Source organism: Passer montanus, unplaced genomic scaffold (assembly GCF_014805655.1).
Source record: "Passer montanus isolate IOZ18808 unplaced genomic scaffold, ASM1480565v1 scaffold122, whole genome shotgun sequence".
Lineage (NCBI taxonomy): Eukaryota > Metazoa > Chordata > Aves > Passeriformes > Passeridae > Passer > Passer montanus.
The window spans coordinates 3,001-24,700 of record NW_024358945.1 but is presented as its reverse complement, the minus strand read 5'-3'; the positions used below and the strand labels follow the sequence as shown (position 1 = coordinate 24,700).

The 21,700-nt window shown below is 39.7% G+C and overlaps 1 protein-coding gene across 6 annotated transcripts; it reads left to right on the top strand.

Moving 5' to 3' along the window:
• Nucleotides 1–888: 888 nt before the first annotated feature.
• On the top strand, nt 889–21,434 carry LOC120497135 (solute carrier organic anion transporter family member 1C1-like). 6 transcript variants are annotated; one of them, XR_005626438.1, is made up of 17 exons: nt 889–1,046; nt 1,537–1,689; nt 3,367–3,511; nt 4,682–4,823; nt 4,919–5,051; nt 6,240–6,367; nt 6,605–6,751; nt 8,907–9,005; nt 10,527–10,763; nt 11,864–12,028; nt 13,360–13,555; nt 15,944–16,109; nt 16,894–17,075; nt 17,990–18,054; nt 19,260–19,377; nt 20,091–20,784; nt 21,312–21,434. XR_005626438.1 is itself a non-coding variant. In XM_039698261.1 (17 exons), the coding sequence occupies exons 4-17, from the start codon at nt 3,401–3,403 to the stop codon at nt 20,311–20,313; spliced, it is 2,112 nt and encodes a 703-aa protein (XP_039554195.1). In that variant the 5' UTR covers nt 889–1,046; nt 1,537–1,689; nt 2,539–2,600; nt 3,367–3,400; the 3' UTR covers nt 20,314–21,039. The 6 variants fall into 6 exon arrangements, 5 of the variants coding, with proteins under 5 accessions (XP_039554195.1, XP_039554196.1, XP_039554194.1 ...); XM_039698261.1 differs by lacking the exon at nt 21,312–21,434 and adding an exon at nt 2,539–2,600 and having other exon boundaries at nt 20,091–21,039; XM_039698262.1 differs by lacking the exon at nt 21,312–21,434 and having other exon boundaries at nt 1,585–1,689; nt 20,091–21,039.
• Nucleotides 21,435–21,700: the final 266 nt, after the last annotated feature.

Below are 21,700 nucleotides of genomic sequence, written 5' to 3'. Positions count from 1 at the left end.
TGTTTTCCTCTGCTCACTGAGGGCAAATATAGAGAGCATATAGTTGTGCTGGTAAAAGAGAAAAATTGAAACTTTAAATTAAGACCCATATTTATATAATATATTATATATTACATAGTATATATAATATATAACATAGTATATAATAATATATAATATGTAATATATAATGATCACAGTAAAATGTGTAAAATTCTATCAAGCAAAATCCAATAACAAGTGCAAATATGGCAGATAAAATGACTGCAGTTAACCTGGAAGCTTCAGGGGGCAATGAGAGAGAGCTTGCATATTTATGTACTCAGCAAGTTTATAACTTCATTTTAGCTTTCATAAGGTTTTTTTTTTTAGTTCTAAATGTTGTGATTCCACAATTCCATAACTCATAAATAATTGAGTTCATTTAGTATTTAGCAAATCCCTTAGTGTACTTTTGTGCAGAAGAAGATAATCAAGGCTCTGCATGCAAACCTCTGCATTGGGGCTGGGGCACAGAGGGCTCAAACCCAAAACTGGCCGATGTCCATGAGCTGTTCGTGCCCCCCCAGGAGCTCAGCCATCCCTTGGTGTTTGTGTGACCCTGCTCCAAGGCACCAAGAGTGAAAGCTGGGAGGCTGCAGGTGCTTGGAAAAGCTGAGCCACTCCATGCTTGTTGGGTGGATGGTGGGGAGCTCCCTTTGAGAGGTGCTTGATGCAGCTCCAATGTTTAGACATCAGGGAAGGAAAAAAAAAAAAAAAAAAAGAAAAAAAAAAAGAGGGAAGAAAACAAGTTGTTCCAGCCAGGAGAGGCTGGCACTGCGGGCAGGTAGGCTGCCAAAGCAGGGACAGCACCAGACCTGCCTCCTTCTGCACTGCTCCGGTACCGCTGACTGGGGGCAGTTTTGCAATCACCATAAGAAGGAAATCCAAGGTTTAAGAGCCATGTGGTGAGGTGCTCCACTTCTGGGAGCAGGCTGTGTCACAGCTTTGGCCGTGACGCTGCGCTGGCTCCCAGCCTGGAGCCTGGGGCACGGCAGAGGAACAGCCTGACACCGCTCTGACACACAGTAAGTGAGTGCTCTCTCTGTCCCTCCCTCCCTGCTCCCTTCCTTTTGGAGTTACTTTGTTTGTTTGTTCACTTGTGAGCTCCTAGTGCAGCCTTTCTGCACGTCTCGTTGTCATTCAACTTGAAAGATTTATGTAAAGTGCAAAGGTACAATTCTGCAAATTCAATTATTTTAAAAGGATAAGTGCTGTTGCTCCCGTCGGGAGCAGGGTATTTTATCCCTCTGTAGAAAAATTATCCATTGACCGTAATTCATAAATTAAATCTTTTATAATTTTTTTTGCTTAATTTTAAATACCACTGGTGTCAATGATTCACTGGTTTACCAAAGTTCAGATTCTCATAGAGTGGTTATCGAAAATGTAATTGCTCAATTAGGTACAGTTCAATTAGGTAAGAGAACTGTTTCTACAAGTTAACATTTTCTGTGAGTTTCAGGTAGATTATTAGTCTGGCACCATAAATAACATTTTATATTTAAAATTTGATAGATTGAAAAGAAAACCACGTCACTGATTGAGATCCTGTTTATTTACCAGAGTCAGATGTTGCACAAAGTTAATCATCAGCAAAATACAAATCAATAAAGAATGTATTTGCTTTAGAGAACTCTGTCTTTCAGCTCCTATCCTATAAAGACTGGGGTAAGTCTGACTTCACCATACTTTATTTATCTATAGCTTACTTTTGAAATGTTATTCTTTTTATTTAGAAGTTGCTGAAGATGGTCTAAGGAAGGTTAGGTCCCTTTGGAAATGTCATATGGGGCTTTGTCTGAAATATACATGTTTGCTTTGCACAGTCCCCTCCTACCGGAGCAGGATTTGGAACTAAAATTTACAAAAATCAAGTCAGAGTCCTTGTGAGGCTTTATATCTCTTTATGAGGCATTAGTGCCTATTTTTAGTGGTTAGGAGTAGCTTCTGGGGGATTGTGGGGTTTCTGAGCGTGTTGTCCTTTCTGGCATAGGTGAACATTTCCCAGGGAACCCAGGTAGCTCTGGGAATCTTGCTTGGGACAGATGAACTCCTCAGAGGAACCTGGTGATGTTTGTGGGGTGTCCTGGGACCCTGCCCCGTCCCTGTGCGTTATCCTGGGACCCTGCCATGTCCCTGTGGGTTATCCTGGGACCCTGCCTCCTCCCTGTGGGTTATCCTGGGACCCTGCCTTGTCCCTCGTCCCTGTGCATTATCCTGGGACCCTGCCACGTCCCCACAACCCTGGTGTCAAAAATCCCCCACAGCACTTGGGTGGGCTCCACTCCTGGGTCAGCTGGCTTCAGGTCCCTCAGGAGGGAAAACTGGAAAGCTCCTGTGTGACTGAAACAGCATGGCATATTTGAGATTCCAGGGTCTTGGGGGAAAATTATACAGGCCAGTTTCTTGATGTATATTCCTCTAGTATAGGAGATGACTGGTTGATTTTGGTACTATTGCACCAGTTTTCCAACAGACAAGCTTGGAATGATATTTTTTTTTTACTTATCATTCCAGATGTCTCAGTATTAGCTGCTTTCCCCTGATCATCTTAATCTATACCAGCCAACATAGCTAAGGTGACTCCTTGAATCAGAACCAACTTTTAGACTTAAAACTTTATCAGTCTTATTAAAATATCTACATTTATCATCTGTCCTGCAGGAACTTGTAAAGGCTTGTGGGCTTACAGATAGTCATTATTTGTTTCTTTTGATCAGTGCTCTCTTTCCCCTTAATAGATCTTTACCTACTATACTGCTCACCCTATTTTCTCCTCTGTCATCATTTGTGGTCTGATTCTACAAAGATTTATCCAATAAATAATGTTACTCATTCAAATGCTAGCTGAATGGTAGAGTTCACTGAGAAAAATGGTAGAGTTCACTAAGAAAATCTCAGAAATATAATAGCAGAAACCTATCGGATTGCACCAAAGGTCCATTTATTCTGGAACAGTGATCAAAAATGTATATCTCAGAAAGGATTGGCTCAAGCGTGGTGAAGATGTTTTTCTGACAAACTGTCCCAGCCTTCAGCTGCCTGGGCACTTTCCTTTTCCACAAAGATTTCTAAAAATCTTCAGTAAGTTATCCATAACTTTTCCATCTGTCCAAGAAAGTCCTGGAGCCTTTTAGAAAACAGATGTCACAAATCAGATGCACCAGTCCTTAATTAATTGCAGTGGTTACTTTGAGCACTCTTTAATGAGTGTTCAAAGATGAGAAAAGATGTCAACGTGCAGATATCTCAAGCAGTGTCTCACCACTGAGTATGTCTGAAAAACATCGGAACATGCAATTCTTGTGGCAATAATAGTTAAACTTGGCTATATTTTTCAAACAGGAAGACCTATATTCAGACCTGGAGAAGGAAAACCATGGACAGACCAATCACTGCTGGCCAGCTTAAAGAAAAATCACTCTTCCAGGACAGTGATGGCAGTGCAGCTCCTGCCAAGACTGTGTGCCATAATTGTTCAAAGCTAAAGGTAGGGAAGAGCCCTCACCACATATTTTCTATGGAACACTGAATTGCCATTTGAAATCTTATCAAAATTCAGTTATGTATGGCACTGCTGGCTGCTATGTGTGGTGGGAAAAATGGTCTGGGCTGCATCCATAGGGGGATGGAAGGGATTTGGGCAGCAGGGGGGCGAGGGGATTCTGCCCTGCTCTGCTGAAACTCCACCTGCAGAGCTGCCCCAGCTCTGGGGCCCCAGCACAGGAGCAGCTGGAGCTGCTGGAGCCAGCCCAGAGGAGGCACACAGAGGGATGGAGCAGCTCTGCTGGGAGGAAAGGCTGGAGAATTGGGACTGGAGAAGAGAAGGTTCAGGGCTCACCTCCTTGTGGCCTTCCAGGACCTGAAGGAGCCAACAAGAAAGATGAAGAGAGAATATTGAAAGAGGGAATGGCTTCAAACTGACAGAGAGTGGGTTTAGATGGGATATTAGGGAGAAAATCTTCATTGTGAGGGTGGGGATACCCTGGCACAGGCTGCCCACAGAATCTGTGGATGTCCCATCCCTGGAAGAGTCCAAGGCCAGGTTGGATGGGGATCTGAGCAACCTGGTCTGGTGGAAGGTGTCTCTGCCCATGGCAGGGGGTGGGACTGGATGATCTTTAAGGTCCCTTCCAACCCAAACCATTCTTATTCTATGGTTGTGATTCCAAGCACACAGAAGTCAATAAATGCACTCAGAAGTTGAAAAATGAGGTCATATTTTACCAACAATTAATTTAAAAGTGTGCTATAGTCACAGTGGTAGTTGCAGATATATATTTTTATTAAGGTGTTTTAGAACAGGAGAAGGAGAGGTGATAAGATATAAGTACCAGATATGAGTATGTGATATAAGTGCCAGAAAAAGCAACATTATGCTGCAAGTTTTTCCTAAGGAAGGAAACAGCTGGACCAATATGTTCTAGAAAGTTAGAAGGTGCATACCAGAATGTCAATTTTTGTTCTCTTTGAAGTAAAATTGAGGCCACCCTGATAAAGAAAGTAAATTCTGTTTTAATGACAACAATAGGAAGATTCTACTCACAGAGAATTAGAAAGCAAAGCTTATGATTTTTGTTCTTCTCGAGTGGGTTGCTCAGGCATCCAGCTGTAAAGCAAAAAATGTCACTTTGCAAACTCAATTATTTTCTCTCTTCAGATATTTCTTGGAGCTCTAGCTTTTTCCTTTTTTGCCAAAGGATTTTCTGGAAGCTACATGAAGAGCATGTCCAGTCAGATTGAAAGGAGATTTGAAATCTCATCATCGATTGTTGGCATTATTGATGGCAGCTTTGAGATAGGTATATGTATTTTGAAAGTGGATAAGTGCTTCTTAGCACAGTTTCACTCCCAAAAAACCTATTTTTTGTGCTTGCTCTCTCTCCTGTTGATGCAGGTAACTTAATGGTGATGGTGTTGGTGAGCTACCTTGGACCAAGAGTTCACAGGCCAAAAATAATTGCTGTTGGGTGTCTCATCATGTCTGTAGGAGCTTTTTTGTCAGTGATGCCTCAGTTCCTAATGGGACGGTAAATATGGAGATTTTCATGTTATGCACTGATGGAACTTGATCATCCAAAGTGGTTTTCAAAGCATACACCTGAGTTAAAACCTTGACAGTAGTGGTTTCTTCCAGCTATTCCAACAGGAAGATGGGTGGATTTTTAAATATTGCCTTTCTGATTTCCTCTCTTAGGAAAGCTTACCTCTTGCTACAGGTAAGCAGGAGAGAAACCTGAGATTTCTACAGAACTTATGCATAACTAAGGATAAAGAGGGTTGAATTTTTCACCTGGGATGGATATAAATATAAATATAATTAGAAATAGAAAGTCAGTGATGCCTCAGTTCCTAATGGGACGGTAAATATGGAGATTTTCATGTTATGCACTGATGGAACTTGATCATCCAAAGTGGTTTTCAAAGCATACACCTGAGTTAAAACCTTGACAGTAGTGGTTTCTTCCAGCTATTCCAACAGGAAGATGGGTGGATTTTTAAATATTGCCTTTCTGATTTCCTCTCTTAGGAAAGCTTACCTCTTGCTACAGGTAAGCAGGAGAGAAACCTGAGATTTCTACAGAACTTATGCATAACTAAGGATAAAGAGGGTTGAATTTTTCACCTGGGATGGATATAAATATAAATATAATTAGAAATAGAAATTTTTTAAAACTGTGTTTTCCTTTTCTATATTTAAGTGAATTGTAATTAGATCTTGATGGAAAAGGTTTCTTTCTCCATGGTGGCTACTCATGATAGGCTCTTTAAAATGCTGAAGATTTTAATCTAAACTTGGGGAGAATGAAATATCTAAATACCCCATTCACATTTAAGCTACAACACATAATTGTCAGATGCAGGTCATACCTTTGGTATCGTTGCATCTGCCACAAAGGTAAGAAAGAGGTGCTATTATGGAAAAACACAGATGTGGATGAGCTCTGCCTCTGTCCTGCAGTCTAAAGAATGATCTCTGGGAGCAGATTAGTTGCTCTTTATCTCTGGAAAATAGTGGGGTTAGAATCATCAGAGCATTTGAAAATGGCATGAAGATACCAAATTTTTTTTTTTAAGCCAAGCCCTGGGAATGGGCCTCCCCTCCACTTTGTGTGTGTGAGACAGGAATGAACATGTGTGAACACGGGGCTCAGACATGCTTCCTGCAGAGCAAAGTCCTTCATGTGTCAGTTGTATTTCACACAGTTGTTTTCCAGTTACAATTATGAAAGGATAACTGTTAGCGTGGACAACTCCTCCACGAGTGTGTCAGCTTGCTCCCCAGGGTCTGAGGGCCCTCCAGCCACAGATGCTACAGAAACACTCAGCACAGTGATAAATGCTGGTAAGATAAAACTCTGATATTTGATTCTCGTCTGCTTGTCCCTGTTGGACACCCTTTTTTACTGGAAAGCAGTAAAACCCCTGCTAGAGACCATGATATTATTGTTTATCTATTATATTTATATATTAAACCCACCCTATAATGATTGTTAATCCCCATATTTTATGTTATTTTACTGCTGCTCTAAATCATTGTCAGAATTATGTTCACAGGAGTATAAATGTTTATGGCCTGCAGGATGTGAGAAAACAACAAATTCCTATCTGTGGCTTTTTGTGCTGGTGGGAAACCTTCTGCGTGGAATTGGGGAAGCACCAATTATGCCTCTGGGAGTTTCATATATTGATGATTTCTCTAAAGAAGAAAACTCAGCATTTTACATAGGTAATGTACAAATTAATAATTTTTAGGCTAGACATTCTGTTCTCTAACATTTCTATAGTCAAGAAAATACTCAACAAAAAAATTATCTGGGTAACTTTGAGCTGTACAGAAACAAAAAAAAGCCCCAAGCAGCGCAAAAGAGGTCTCATTTATTTTCTAGGGATAGCTCTGGGATGGCCTTTTTGCTTTCCCAGAGGAGCTTCTGTGATGAAGAGAAGCATAATCAAATACTCATTTCCCCAAAGTGCAAAATCATATCTGGCATATCAGCTTTGGTACCCCATCTTCAGAGAACCACATTCTTCCTAATCACTATTTCACAGATAAGGGAATGATCCTTAACGTGAGGATCTGTAATGAAGTCACAATTAATTACAGCAATGTGATTGTGTTTCAGGAGCTCTTACTTGACTTTTTGTATTTCACATGCAGCACACTTCCAGTTGAAAGCTTTTTAAAGTCACTCTTTGCTGAAGGAAAAACACCACCTCTCCAGGGTGTTGTAACAAATCCTCTCTAATTGGGGCTTTGATCTTGTTTTGACGGCTCATAACCTATTGCCCAAGACAGAGAGACTTACACCCAAGCTAATTGATTTGTTGGCAAACTGATTTGGTAGCAGGGGATGTTTGTGTGGCCTGAAGTCAATTTGGTGAAACTGAGCTGGTCAGACAGACAGTAGGACACAGTTTCAGGAAGAGCTCAGCATGTGATGCTACAGGGTAAGGCCATAGCCAATGTCTTCACTTGGGAATGAGGAAATCTGCAGGTTGAAGAGAAGTGTTGTGGAGTTAGCTGTCAAAAACAGGCATTCCACTCAGCAGTTATCCCAAATATTTGTAATCACCTCTGAGCTTCTGATTAAGGGTATTTTAAAAAGTTTAGCTGAATTTTTTCCTTGTCAGAATTTAATGTGGGAAAGATTGAGACAGGCAAGGGAGATCAAAAAGATAATGTAAACATGGATTCAATGAAAATGGAAATTCATTTACACCACGGAAATAAAGTATTTAGTTTACAGTTTATAAAATATTTCATTTTTACATTCAGAATAGCAGTTTTCAGTCACTTATTCCATTTTGGTGGACTGAATCACTTTGTAAAAAAAGTGAAAGTTGAAACAGTCTTTTCCATAGAACAGAACTTTCTTTTCTTGGCTAAATTTAATTCTTTTCTGTATCTTATTTTTCATCATCTGGCTGAATCAATTTTTACTCAGTGTTTTTGTAAAATGCAAACAACAAAAATAATTGTCCTATAATAAAAAGTCAGTCAAGGCTTGTGGATGAATTTTGAGCATTAATCTTGTTGTTTTACCCTGAACACGAAGTCTCAGCTTTGTCTCTCCTTTTTGCTTTGTCCTTTAATGTTTTGTTGAGTAAGAACATAAGTTATTTTGAGGCAGAGACATTCTATTTCTTAATAGAATGAACTAAAATAATTTTGGCGGAGTGTGGCGACAGCAATAATATTATAGTTGCCATGGGAAGGAACAGAAAATTTGGCATATTTGTTAAGATGTAACAATTTATTACAGAAGTTCTGGGTGATAAACTGAGCAGTCACTACATTCAGGAGAGATTTTGCAAAACCAACTCTCTCTGGAGGAAAATCTCTGCAGTAGAACACAGCAGGATTTACAGAGCACAGTGCTGGGTGTGGGCAAGAACTTACAGGCATTTGGCAAATAATTCCTTATTTTCTAATGGAATGAAGTCTTCTGCAACTTTAAGGTGTCAGTTCTGCTCTAGAATTCAGGAATCCAAATTACTGAGTTGTAGTTTGATCCTGTCACCTGCTCACAACTAAATTTCAACAGAACACAATGTGGCGAGGGAGCGTGAGAACCTATGCTTGAATTATTTAGAAGACATTTTATGTTGATTGCCACTAGTGGCAACCAAAACCAAATTGTGCTTTATTTACACATCCAGTCAGCAAAATGCAGTGTGGATTTCTGGCAGCATTCATAGTTTAATCATTTTCTTCTAGGGGCATCCCACCTTCTGCTCTCCACCACAGCTGTGCTTAGGGCAGCTTGCACCTCAGGACATTCCGTAATGGCCTGCTCCTTCCTCTCTCCTTTCCTCGCCCTCAGAGAGGAAGGCCTGCCTTGGCCATGCAGATTTTTTGCTCAGTCTCCCTTATCCTGCAGGCCTGGTGAGATCCTCGGGCATGTTTGGGCCGACGCTGGGCTTCCTGCTGGGCTCCTTCTGTGCCAGCCTCTGGGTTGACGTCGGCGTCGTGGACATCGGTGAGGCACCACGGCCACCCCCGATGGGGTGGCACAGCCAGCCAGGAGCTGTCTGGGTGTAGGAACCTCTGTGCCAAGAAACACCTTCCCAGCTCACTGCCCCAAAAACAGGGGCTCTCTGGAGAGCTTTTCCTGCTCAAAAATCGAGGTTTTAACACCCGGTGTTGTAGCGCGGTTGGAATAGCCCTTGAAAAAAGCCCACTGTTTTTTTTTTTTTTAATGCTTGCACACACACTTGTTACACCCTTGCTGTGCAACTGAGAACAAAGGATTTGTTGAATAAAAGGCAATCCCCATGTTGAGAGAACAGGGAAAGGCTCATGGACACTTTCTACACTTAGCAAAATGTATGTTCTCTTAAAAAGCATGCAGCAAGGATTCATCTCAAAACTCATGTTGTTGTTCAAATCTGTTGTTCAAACTTAAAAGTCTCTAATCCCAGGGAAAAATTGAGGAAAAACTGTAGAGTTTGGGGATGGAGAAGGAGGGCACTCTGGGAAATTGAGAAAGGGAAGGGGGTTTTTTTTGTGATAAAGTTCCTTTTGCTCATTTCCCCAGAGAGTATTGGAGGATTGTGGCAAGGAAATGCCACTCCGGGCCTAAATGTACATATTTATTTTTTACTGCATAGGACTGATTCTCCTCAGGGAGGGATCACTCACAACCTCTCTGGAGAGCTTTTCCTGCTCAAAAATCGAGGTTTTAACACCCGGTGTTGTAGGGCGGTTGGAATAGCCCTTGAAAAAAGCCACTGTTTTTTTTAATGCTTGCACACACACTTGCTACACCTTTGCTGTGCAGCTGAGAACAAAGGATTTGTTGAATAAAAGGCAATCCCCATGTTGAGAGAACAGGGAAAGGCTCATGGGCACTTCAACACTTAGTTGTTCTCTTAAAAAGCATCCAGCAAGGATTCATCTCAAAACTCATGTTGTTGTTCAAATCACTTAAAAGTTTCTAATACCAAGAAAAAAATTGAGGAATTTTGGGGGAAAACTGTAGAGTTTGGGGATGGAGAAGGAGGGCACTCTGGGAAATTGAAACTTTGGGGTTTTTTTGTGGTAAAGGTCCTTTTGCTCATTCCCCCAGAGAGTATTGGAGGATTGTGGCAAGGAAATGCCACCGAGGGTCTAAATGTACATATTTATTTTTGACTGCATGGAAGTAATTCCCTTCAGGGATTGGTCATTCACAATTTATCCAGAGCAGCTGTGGTTGTCCCATCCCTGGGAGTGTCCAAGGCCAGGTTGGATGGGGCTCTGAGCAACCTGGGACAGTGGAATTGTCCCTGCCCATAGCAGGGGGTGGGACAAGATGATCTTAAAGGTCCCTTCCAACATAAACTATTCCATGATTCTATTATTTGAAACAAGCTGCATTTCATTCTTCTTATGGGATGTAGATGACCTCTGTTCTATTTTTTAACTTATATATATGAGGACATACAGTAATGTATAATAATCTATAATAATCGCTCTGCATAATGTTTACCCCATTTTCCTGTCTTTCTGTGTTTTATAGATGCCATCAGCATAAATCCTAAGGACACCCGTTGGGTTGGTGCCTGGTGGCTTGGATTGCTTATCTGTGGAGCTGTCAACTTCATTGCTTCATTGCCTTTCTGGTTTCTGCCCTATTCCTTACCAAAAGAAGGACAGAATGAAAACTTGAAGATTAGTCACTTGTCTGTTCAAGGAGATCCCTGTAAAATAGACCCCCCAGCTCAGCCACAGTTAAAGTTCTCAGAGGCAGTAAAAGGTGAAATATTATTGCCCAAATATTTGCATATGAATTCTGTCTCATGGATTTGTTGTGGGCTGACCATGGACTCACATAACCAGCAAAATGCAGGTTTCTGCAGTGGAAACAACCAACAAAAATGTCATTAGTTTGTGCTCTTACAATTACATGTTAAGGGTGAGTTTCAGTCCTCTCCTGATGTCAGACAGCTGGGTAAAACTTGTGCCGTTTCCCTGAGCAGCAGAGATCCTTAGTTTGTAGTTGTGTGGTGATGTATTACAGCTACAATCCCATGGTTATGGAGAGGGAGAGGGGAAAACATCCCATCCTCATTAATGAGCAATCCATAGTGGGCAGGCTGGGATTGGCAAGGAAACTGAGGCAACTGTTTGGCAAGGAAACATGGAGCTCCTTGTGGCTACCTTAGATGTTAGAGGGACTCCACAGGATTTGTAGTTCCTGTGTTTGAGCTCAGGGATGCTGAATTCATCTCATAGGAAACACCAGATCCAACCAGCCATTGCTTTTAATTTTATATTTTTAGTATTAGACCCAAGGTTTGTTTGTATATATGTGCACACCAGATGTGTTTTGAACTCTCACCTTTTAGGCAGCTGTGCCAGAGCCAGAATACAGTCTAAATGCAGGTGTTTATGTCCACTTTATTTTAATGGATTTTAATATTCTAACAAAGGGTCCCAGAAATGATTTCTTTTTTTGGGACCAGGTGCTTCTGTTCTCTAAACATCACCCTCTTGTGGGGTCCTTGTGTGGCTGGTGAAGGCTGCTGCTTTGGGAACCACATTTTACTCTTGGTGGAGGGTGTCAATGCTCGGTGCAGGAGGAGGAGGTGTGCTGTGAGCCTGAGGAGCCCTACCCCACACACCAGATAATCCAGGATCCTGATTCCCAGCTCAGCATCCTGGGCTGCTCCTCCAGTCAGGCACGTGTTGGCAATGAGAACTCTCACCTCGGCAATCATGTGCTATGATAAGCACAGAATTATAACCTGCAAGCAGCTAGCAATTAAACCAAAGTTAATTTCACTATCTAAAGGATGCCAAAACAACTCCTCTCTGTGTTTAGCAGGGTGTACAGCATACGCCTCTCTGTTGCAGATTTCTTGCCAGCACTCAGGAAGCTGTTTGGAAACCCAATTTTTGTGGTGTTCATCTTCCTCACTATTCTGCAGTACAATTCCCTTGTTGGGATAATAACCTATGAGACAAAGTTTATGGAGCAGCAATTCAATGTGTCAGTGGCAAAAGCCATCTTTCTAATTGGTAGGTACCTGCTTTATTTCAAATTCCAGTGTCAAAAAGGAAGCTTTTATTCGTTATCTTGACTTCTGTTTTAGAAGGAGCTTATGTGAACTTTTTTTTGTTAAAAAGAAAGCACGTAGTGGTTTCCTAATTTTCTTACTGTATTTTGAAAATGGATGTTAATTTCAGTGTTAATTATCCTAGTGCTCCTAATTCAGTGATCTAGAGGATTATTACAACAGGGTAGAAGTTTTTTTCATAGTGAGATTTGGGCTGTGTCTGTTTCCATGACTGAAAACCACACATCAGATATCAGCTGCAACTAAGTAAAAACTAATAGAAAAAAAATGTTAAACTGTTTAATGAAATGTGTGGGGTTTTTTTGTTTTCAGAATAACATATTGGTATAAATGTCATCTTGATTACAAATCCAAATTTTATAAGCAATAAGAAACCAAAATATAAAAGTTTGAGTAACTTCATTAATTTCAAATCTGCTTTTCTATTTAGCAGTTCCTTCAGAACTGCTGACATTTTTGTAGCGGTCTACAAAAAAAAAGAATGCTGAAATTATATTAATCTTTCAGTGATTGATATAGTCTCATAATCTGGAAGGAAAACCAGGCTATGTGAGGTCATTGCAGAACTGATATTGAATTGTTTTAACCTGAAGACACAATGCCTCAGTCAGCTACAAATGTGGGAAGAACCTTCTTTATCCTATTTTTTTTTTCCTGAATGCTGAGAAAATTTTACAGAAATGACCAAGCAAACCAACCAACAGTAAAACCAGAGAAAGGCAAACCCCTGCCAATAACACCTTGTCAAACCTCTCTGTTTAGCAAGTAAGGGCTGGTGTTTGTGAAATACTGAGCAGATTAGATCTAAATGCAAATCATCTCATTATTCACTCAGATCAAAACGGAATCCAGAGCAGAACTTCAAATTTCTTTATGTTCTATTTTGGAGACTTTTTTGTAACTTTCATAAAGTTTTATGTTTTATTTTATATGAAGTTTATGAGCTAAGACATTATCATTGACTCCAGTTTCTAATAGGCACTTGTACAGGTTTTGTTATATTTACATACAAACCACAATATAGTGAAAATGAATATTGAGGAGTTGAGCTTTCTAAAGTCATAACATGATTTGTGAAAGAAAATGGGGATGTAAAATTACTAGAAGGTAATATAAATATTAGAATCTCAAAGAATCAGCCCAGAAGTAGGTATCTGATACCTATTTATCCTAGAAATAGAATAAAATATACCTACTTATTTTAGAAATTTATTCTAAAAGAGTCAATGCAAGTGAGAGCAGTTAACATTTTTTTTTACTGTCTCTTTGCAGGTGTGATACTTCTACCCGTCACAATCCTGGGCATGTTTCTGGGAGGCTTCCTGATCAAGAAATTCAAGCTCCACATAACTGAAATGGCCAAGTTTGCCTGCATCACCTTCGTGGTGGCGTATCTGCTGAACCTGCTGTACTTCACGTGCAGCTGTGAGGTGCTGCAGGTGGCCGGGCTGACCGCGCCCTACGCTGGGTCTGTACCCCTCACCTGGGGCTGCTGCTTCTCCGGGGTGCTGCACAGGAAAAATCCCACCTTCTGAGGCAGAATGGCAGTCTGAAGTCATGCCTAGAGCTGGGGATGGGGAAAATATCCCAATTTTATTTTCCAAATACGTTTAAACTGGATATTTATTTTTTTCCAAAATTCTCTTTTTCCTAAATTCTCTGTTTCTGACAATGTGCCTATATATTCCAGCAAATTTCTGAAAAATTTGACATTTATTACAGGCAAATTACATTTCTTTATTCTATTTCAAAGCTTTAATTTAAGGTGTTGTCAGAAATTTAGAACTCTTGTATAATTGACTAATATAATTAAGTAGAAGTTGTTTATTGTTTGTGTTATATATATTAAGTATACTTATATATATATAAAATAAATATATATAAGTTATATATATTAAGTACATATATATATTTTAACTATATACTTCTTGATTTTTTTTTTGTTTCCATTTCTTAGCATTTGTGATTGGTTATCGTTTAGGTGTTTCATAGAATTTTGTTACTTAGTTCCTGTGATTTTGGTATTTGGTTTCTCAGCTTCTTCATTCTAATTTTAGCATAGCTTATGTTGTAGTAACTTGGATGAATTCTATAGTGCCCTGAGAAAATTCTGGTAAGAGCAGTTGCAAGTGGTGTGGCTGGTGCACACCGAGGCCTGACTGTTCAGATACATTGCTACAGGGTGGTTTGTCACATTTGTCACAGCTGCTTCTTTGGGGTGGTGCACAGAAAAAAATCCCAGATTTTGAGACAGAATTGGCAGTCTGAAGTCTTGCCTAAATCTGGGGATGGTTAAAATATACCAATTTTATTTTCCGAATTTGTTTCAACTGGATATTTATTTTTCCTAAATTATCTTTTTCCTAAATTCCCTGTTTCTGACAATATACCTATATATTCCAGCAAATTGCTGAAAAATTTGACATTTATTACAGGCAAATTACATTTCTTTATTCTATTTCAAAGCTTTAATTTAAGCTATTGTGGGAAATGCAGGACTCTTGTATAATTGACTAATATGATTAAGTGGAAGTTGTTTATTGTTTACATTATATATATTTTATAGATTTTATAAACCATTAAGTATATACTTTTTGATTTTTTTTTTCTTTTCTTTTTTTTGTTTCCATTTCTTAGCATTTGTGATTGGTTGCAGTTTAGGAGTTTCATAGTTGTTTGTTACTTAGTTCTTGTGATTTTGGTATTTGGTTTCTCAGCTTCTTTGTTCTTATTTTAGCATAGTTGTTTATTATAGAAGTTGTTTATTGTTTATATTATATATATACATATATACATATTTATATACAATATTATATACATAGACACACACATATATATAATATATAATATATATTATATATTTATAGATTTTAACTGGTTGAGTGCAACCTCTGATGCCACAGAGTGAATAAAAAATAAGCACCAACAGCAAGAGAGAATATATTGAAAGAGCATTTGCAGTTTCTCCAGGAGAACTAAGTCTGGAGGATTTGGCACATGCCAAATTCTGTTTCTGTGGTTGTTTCTGGTTAAGTGACCCATTTAGTGTTTTACCTATTTCATAATTTATATTTTGAAGACAACAGCCCAATGAGGACTAAATCCCTCAGTTATCTTCCCCACTAAGAGACTTAGGGGAAATGTAGGCCACATCATGTGTGCTCTTGCTGAGGGAAGGGAGAAGGAGGGAAAAAAGGCAAGTTTTGAACATTTTTACCTTGCATTTGAGCTCACAGCAAGGATGATTTTTAGGAAACTGAGCACTGCTGACATGTGCTCAGAGTATCCTGATACAGTGGGCTAGATCCAGTTGAAAAAAGTCAATTGCTGTTTTGGTTTTATGTACTTTTTTTAAGCTTTTATATCTTACCTCTATCACCTGGATTTTGTATGATATCCTACTGCTGAGAAAATTATGTTTTTTCCTTGGGCCATGTCTCTGTGATACGAGATTCTAGCTATGATTTTCCTCTTCTTGGGGTGAACTTTCATGTGCAAAATTAATACCAAATATTCCCACCCAGCCTTTTGATTTCCATGCCTTCTCAGTGGCAACCCATAGAAATGTTATTGCTTGATTAAAATCCCAAAGAGAACTTTGAGCTGAAATTATCTTAGTGTCCATATGACAGCTTCACAGTGCAGATATATGTCCATTTTGATCACTTCACTTTCTCCCTGTTTTTCCTGCCTACTCCCTTATATATATATGTATATATGGGGCTTTTTTGGTGGGTTTTTTTTTTTTTTGGTTGGCTTTTTTTTGGTGTGTGGTGGTTTCTTTTTTTTTTTTCCTTGTTTTTTTTTACTGTAAGTTCCACTAAATAATTCCATAATTTCTCCTGTTGTCCTGCAGAATGAAGCACCTTTCCTCCAGCAAGCACACCTACACAGCCAGCTGCAATGCTGAGTGCAGCTGCAAGGTGGACCAGTGGGACCCTGTCTGTGGGGACAACGGGATCACATACATGACAGCCTGCTTTGCAGGGTGCAAATCATCATCTGGGGCAGGGAGGAATATGGTAAATATCCAGGAGCTTAGATGGCTCTGCAATAGGATGAGGAGCAATGGTTTTAAGTTAAAAAGGAGTAGATATAGGGATATATAGATATAGACTAGATATAGGGAAGACATTTTTATCAGCAGCAAAGCCATTTCCAAGACTTCAAATAATCCTGCCTGAGCAAGACTGTTGAAAACACTGTTTGCACAAGAGTGTACCAATGGTTATATCTTCTGGCAGAGGCAGAATTGTCTTCGCTGACAATACTGAAAAAGACTAGCAACATTATCAGTCTTGTATTTAAACATCCCATCAATATTCCGGCTTCATTTCAGGAAAATTGGCCTTCAAACCCATGTGTTCTTCTAACTCCAAAGCCCATTATCAATCCAAATGCTGTTTAAGCACCTAATGGTCTATATGCATGGTGCATATTTGGTCCACACCTCTATTTTTTCTTGCTGTTATGCATCTTCTCCATGGGATACCTGAACAGAATGGCTGGATAGCAGTGCACATCTGATTTTTTTAGCTTTGACCCACTTTAAACACACACAGAGCACCTTGTGTTCTAGCAGTGGCATGGCTGAAACTAGAACTCCAGCTGCTTTGTGTCTGTGGAGCAGCTCAGAGAGGGGCTGGAGCATATCAGTGACCATCAGTCTGCAGAGATGATTACAGAAGGGTTTTCAGCATCTACACAGCCTGGCTGGTATGGGCAGTGAAAAATCCAGCTGATGAAATGGTTGTTTATTGAAGCTGAATTCTGAATAAATAAATTCTTCTCATCTTCTCCTTTCAGGTGTTCCACAATTGCAGCTGTGTGGAAGGACAAGGGCTCGGGCTTGGAAACTCCTCTGCTGTTTTGGGACAATGCCAAAGAGAAAGCTGTACCAAAGCCTTTCCCTATTTTTTAGCATTACAGACTGCATGTGCATTTATTTTAGCCTTAGGAGGCACTCCTACATACATGATTATGTTTAGGTGAAATACTTTACCTTACCTTGACCATAAAGCTTGGGGAAAGAGGAACAGAAACTGATATCTACTATTTCATTCCTGCTGTGAGGAGTGGCATGGGGATCAAATTGTGCCCCTGAGGATTTATTTACCTGTGCTCTGAAATCCAGCTCTTTTCAGAGGCAGAGCAAAATATCTGTCCAGAAATTTAATTCTAATTTGATGCTGAGTAGATACTTTGGTGATGAAAGGGGGGGCATTATGCTGATCCTGAATGATAGGTTTAAATTCCAGGGATAGGGATATTTTTACCAGAGCATTGGACTTGAAATGAGATGCATTGCTAAGCAATAGCCAGTGCTGTTCACATTATTCAGAGAAAAACAGGTACCTTTGTCAAGCCTTGTGGCCTCACAATATCTTCTGTGTCAGGAGAAGTCTGATACTCCCACTTTTTTGGCCAGCTGACAGAAGCAGAATTATAGGAGGAATATTTTTAAAATAATAATTCCTTCAGTTGGAAAGCAGCAGCACTATTTTACATTCAGAAGAAAATACAATGTTTTGTGCCTGTCACATGGAAGTGTCTTTATCCTCCTGCTCATGGGTGAATCACAATGGTCAGCTTAACTGAACTCTCTTATTTTGGTGGGTTCACTTCCATGTCCCTGTGCATCATCTCCCAAAAGTATTCCCAACCTGCTTTCCTTTGGTTCAAGATGAGTTTCTGTAGATTCTTGCATTCATTTCAATGGGTGTTCTGTGGAAGGAGGCTTTACATCTGAATTTTACCCTGCTGGATGTTCTCAGTCAGGGTTACAGAGGGCTGTGCTGGGTAAGCCACAGCATTCCTGCAGTGGGGCATGTGCAGATGTTCTCAGCATGGCTGTAGACACATTTTTCTTTTCCTCAACACTCTGTTTTTTTTTCCTTTCCAGATCTGTTTCGCCAGACCTGAAATCCTTTGCTGTTGGGATAGAAACGTTGGGTGGTAGAGTACTAGGTAAGGTTTAATTTCTTTGGGGTTTTCAAGTGGGTAGTCAAAAGCCAAAGAGGAAGACCAGAGGTAGCCATTGCAGTGCCCTTGCCCCAGACAGGAACAAAATAAATTTTCCAAAATTTTTCTTTGTAAGAAGACTTTACATTTCAAAATGTTTGGAAGAGCTTACTACATATTTCCTGGTATTTACATATTATGATTTCCTGGTATTTACATATTATGATCAACTGGTATTTAAACATTATTATTATGTATTTACATATTATGATTATCTCTTCAAATTTTTTCTCTACACTGAAAATAAATGAGGGAAAGGAAGGAAATTTCATTTTATTGTTGAGCTTCTTTTTTTTAATTGTGGACACAACTTCATCAGTCTGCATATCCCTCCCTTTTGCTGGCCATTATTCACTTAAAGCTCCCATGTACTTTGCCTGTTATTTTGTTTCTTGAGTTTATCTGCAATAAACAATCATTTAATTATTCAGACACATAATCTGCCCTGCCCCAATCAAACCTTGCCTCATCTTCCCTTGTTTGCTGATTTTGAAATCTCTGCCTTGCAGAAAAGCCCAAGTGGTCATTGGATCTCTTTTCCAATCTCCATATTTTATCTGAACACTGCAGAGAACCAATCTTCTACTTTACAGGACAGTTGAGAAAATTGCACACTCTCCCTCACACTGATGATATTAAAACATTATTGTCTGTCTAAAAAAAATTCTTTCGGTACTACATAAATAGTACAATCATTACCCAGTTTCTGTGGAGCAAGTGCTTAATTTCATCCCTTTGCACTGCACTAATCACCTTTTAATGGCAAGACCTGAATATATACATCAATATACACAAATATTCATATGTCATAGCATGACATATGAATTCCACACCAGGCATTGCAAAAGAAATGTTGGTTTTATTACTTCTTTAAACTGAGGAAGTTAAACTTCTAATAAAAATACCATTAAAGGGAATTGCTAACATTTACCTTGCTGGGTATTATTAAGCTATTATTTTAAGTCCATTGTTTTAACTCCCTTTAAGTACTTAAGTAAATCTTGCCATCTCAAGGCTGGAACTGGATGTTTAGTTCCATTCTATGCAGGCATAATTCAAAAACCTGGAGATTCACTTCCTGACTTCTCTGCATGACATTAAATGATGAGATCTCCATATCTGAGATCATGTAATGAGAATTTTCTTTGCAGGAGGACTGCCAGCCCCTATTTATTTTGGTGCCTTGATAGACGAGACCTGCTTGAAATGGGGGACAAAAAGCTGTGGGGGATCAGGATCCTGCCGAGTGTACGACACAAAAGAGTTCAGGTAATCCTCCCTGGGGTTTGGGAATCTGGGCAGCAAGGACAAGGTGGGCTTTCCCCATGCCAGCTGTCTGATTAGGGTCTACTACTCCTAACCCAGACTAGACCTTACATAGGTAAATAAACCAAATAATTTTTATTCAGTCTGACATCTAAAATTGCTGGGTACTGCGTGAAGTAATGAGAATTAGTTCTTTTGTTGTACTCTGCACTGAATAATGAAATAGGTGCACTGAGTAACTCTGTGACGCTTTGGATTTGTGGGGTGCTGAAAATCTGTGGAGCACTCTGCAGATTCTCTCCCTCATCCCTCATTTATTTGTTTGCTGTTGTATAAGAAATCTCACAAAACCCCCTTGCAGGGAGGGTTGGGGAGCTGTGTCCAGGAGCACTGAGTGTGCCAGGGAGGAGCAGGGCAAGGACAGGGACAGCAGGCAAAAAGGCCCAGCTGGTGCAGCCCCTCTTTTGTCAGCCCTAAAACAGTCTGCTGGATGGCAGCACACCCCAGACACTTCTGCTGCAAGTCTGAGCCTGTCTGGGGCTAAATATCACAAGGTCATTTGCTTTCTGCCTGTTATTTCCTATTTTCAAATGTGGAGCAATACCTGGCTGACAATAGGGGGTTTTGTCAAACTGCTCTTTATAACCTATTCAGTTCCATACAGAATTGGAAAGTTTTATTAATATAAATGTATTTTGTTCCTTTTTTCCCCCTAGGAATGTGTATCTTGGCCTCATTGCAGGACTACGGGCAGGATGCTGTCTTTTGTACATAGTACTCTCTATTTTAATTATGAAACGCTTCAAACCAGATGGCAAAGAGAAGACAGATATTAAAAATGCAGAAAGACCAACCAGCAAAGAACCAGAAACTGCCTACAAAAGAGAAATTCTTCCTGGTTCAAGAACCTCAGAGGAAAGCGAGGAAACTTATATGTAAAAAAAAACCAAACAAGGTCTTTTGTAACTTTGCCTGTGCCTCAGTTTTTCTGAGCACAGAAAGGTCTAGATACAGACTTCAACAACTAGTTTACAGTTTGGGAGTTCAGAAAGTATCTTTCAACATTGGCTTTTTATTTGCTTTACCCTATCTTTTTCCTTTCCTCATCTGAAACAACAATAAGGGGAAAAGGTGTTCAAAATTTTGGGGAACTCTCCCATCCTCTTGCTCTCAGTCCCTTTCTAGACCAACAGTAGGACAAGCCAAAATTTTGCAAGTGCCATAAATTTGATTATGATTGAAAAATTAAGAAGAAATCCACAAGAAGCTGCTTTGACATTTTTCACTGACTTTATTTCAAATCCTCTTGCTCTGTATTTAGGCCTCCAGCTCTACACAGGCAACCAGGTTTCACTTGGGCTTCTCTGATGGCCTCTCATGAGCAGAGCTCCTTGTTCCAGCCATGGCCAGGTGAGACCCCAGGGATGTCAGTGAGCACCCTCTGAACTCAAACTGCACCACAGCTCTGGGGTTTGGCTTGAAAAGCAGTCACAGTGGAAAGCAAATGAAGTTTGCTAGTGAAGTTTTGAAGCAAAGGTGTTCAACAGTCAAAGCGGAAAGCAAATGAAGAAAGTAGTGTATTAATTTTTTTGCAGCATATCTCAGTTATGGGTTTGAGAAAGATTACTCTGAACTGATGCAATAAAGTGATAGGTATTTCTTTGATTTTTTTATTTTTGTGTTTGTGTGGAGGGAAGGGAGGGCATTTGTATCCAAAGGACCACTGTATTTGTACCACATATATATAAATTTCCTTCCTTGTTTAAGGAGCCTTCAGTAAGCCTTGAAACACAGTACTGAATACTTGAAAATTCACAGCTTTCCACAGGCACCCTTGTCCAGATGCAAGGTTTATTAAAGGAAGATCCCAACAGTTATTAAAAGGGGAAAGAAATCTCTAAAAATATTATTAGTGTGATTTTTTTTTTTATTGACAGGCCTCAGGAAGTACCTTTGCAACAGGATCAAACCTACTGCAGATTTTCTCTCCATCACCACAGGCTTTTTGCTTTATTTTCTGGGGGGTATCTCTTCTCCCTGCAGTGCTGTGCAGAAACCTGAAATTTCTTTCCTAATTTTAAACTTCCTTAGGATATGAAATAGAGATAATGGGCATAAAGAAAATCTACCACACTTTATCTGAGAAAGTAGGAGATCAGAGGAGTAAAGAGAGGCATTCTCTGTATTAAATGATTTTCTGACCTTTCTTCTACCATCTGCCCCAGATGGGATGGGAAAAGGTTTGGATTCTTACTGAAAGGAAAATCCTCTCACCCTGGCCTTTGGGGATGGATTTTATTGCATTTTATTGCTTAAAGACCATGAG

Bases quoted from the DNA above. Each gene is read 5' to 3' on its own strand.
- LOC120497135 (XM_039698263.1), top strand. From the start codon at position 3,401: ATGGACAGACCAATCACTGCTGGCCAGCTTAAAGAAAAATCACTCTTC. The intron at 4,824-4,918 runs GTATATGTATTT...CTGTTGATGCAG, and splicing joins TGATGGCAGCTTTGAGATAG to GTAACTTAATGGTGATGGTG. The intron at 12,029-13,359 runs GTAGGTACCTGC...GTCTCTTTGCAG, and splicing joins AAAAGCCATCTTTCTAATTG to GTGTGATACTTCTACCCGTC.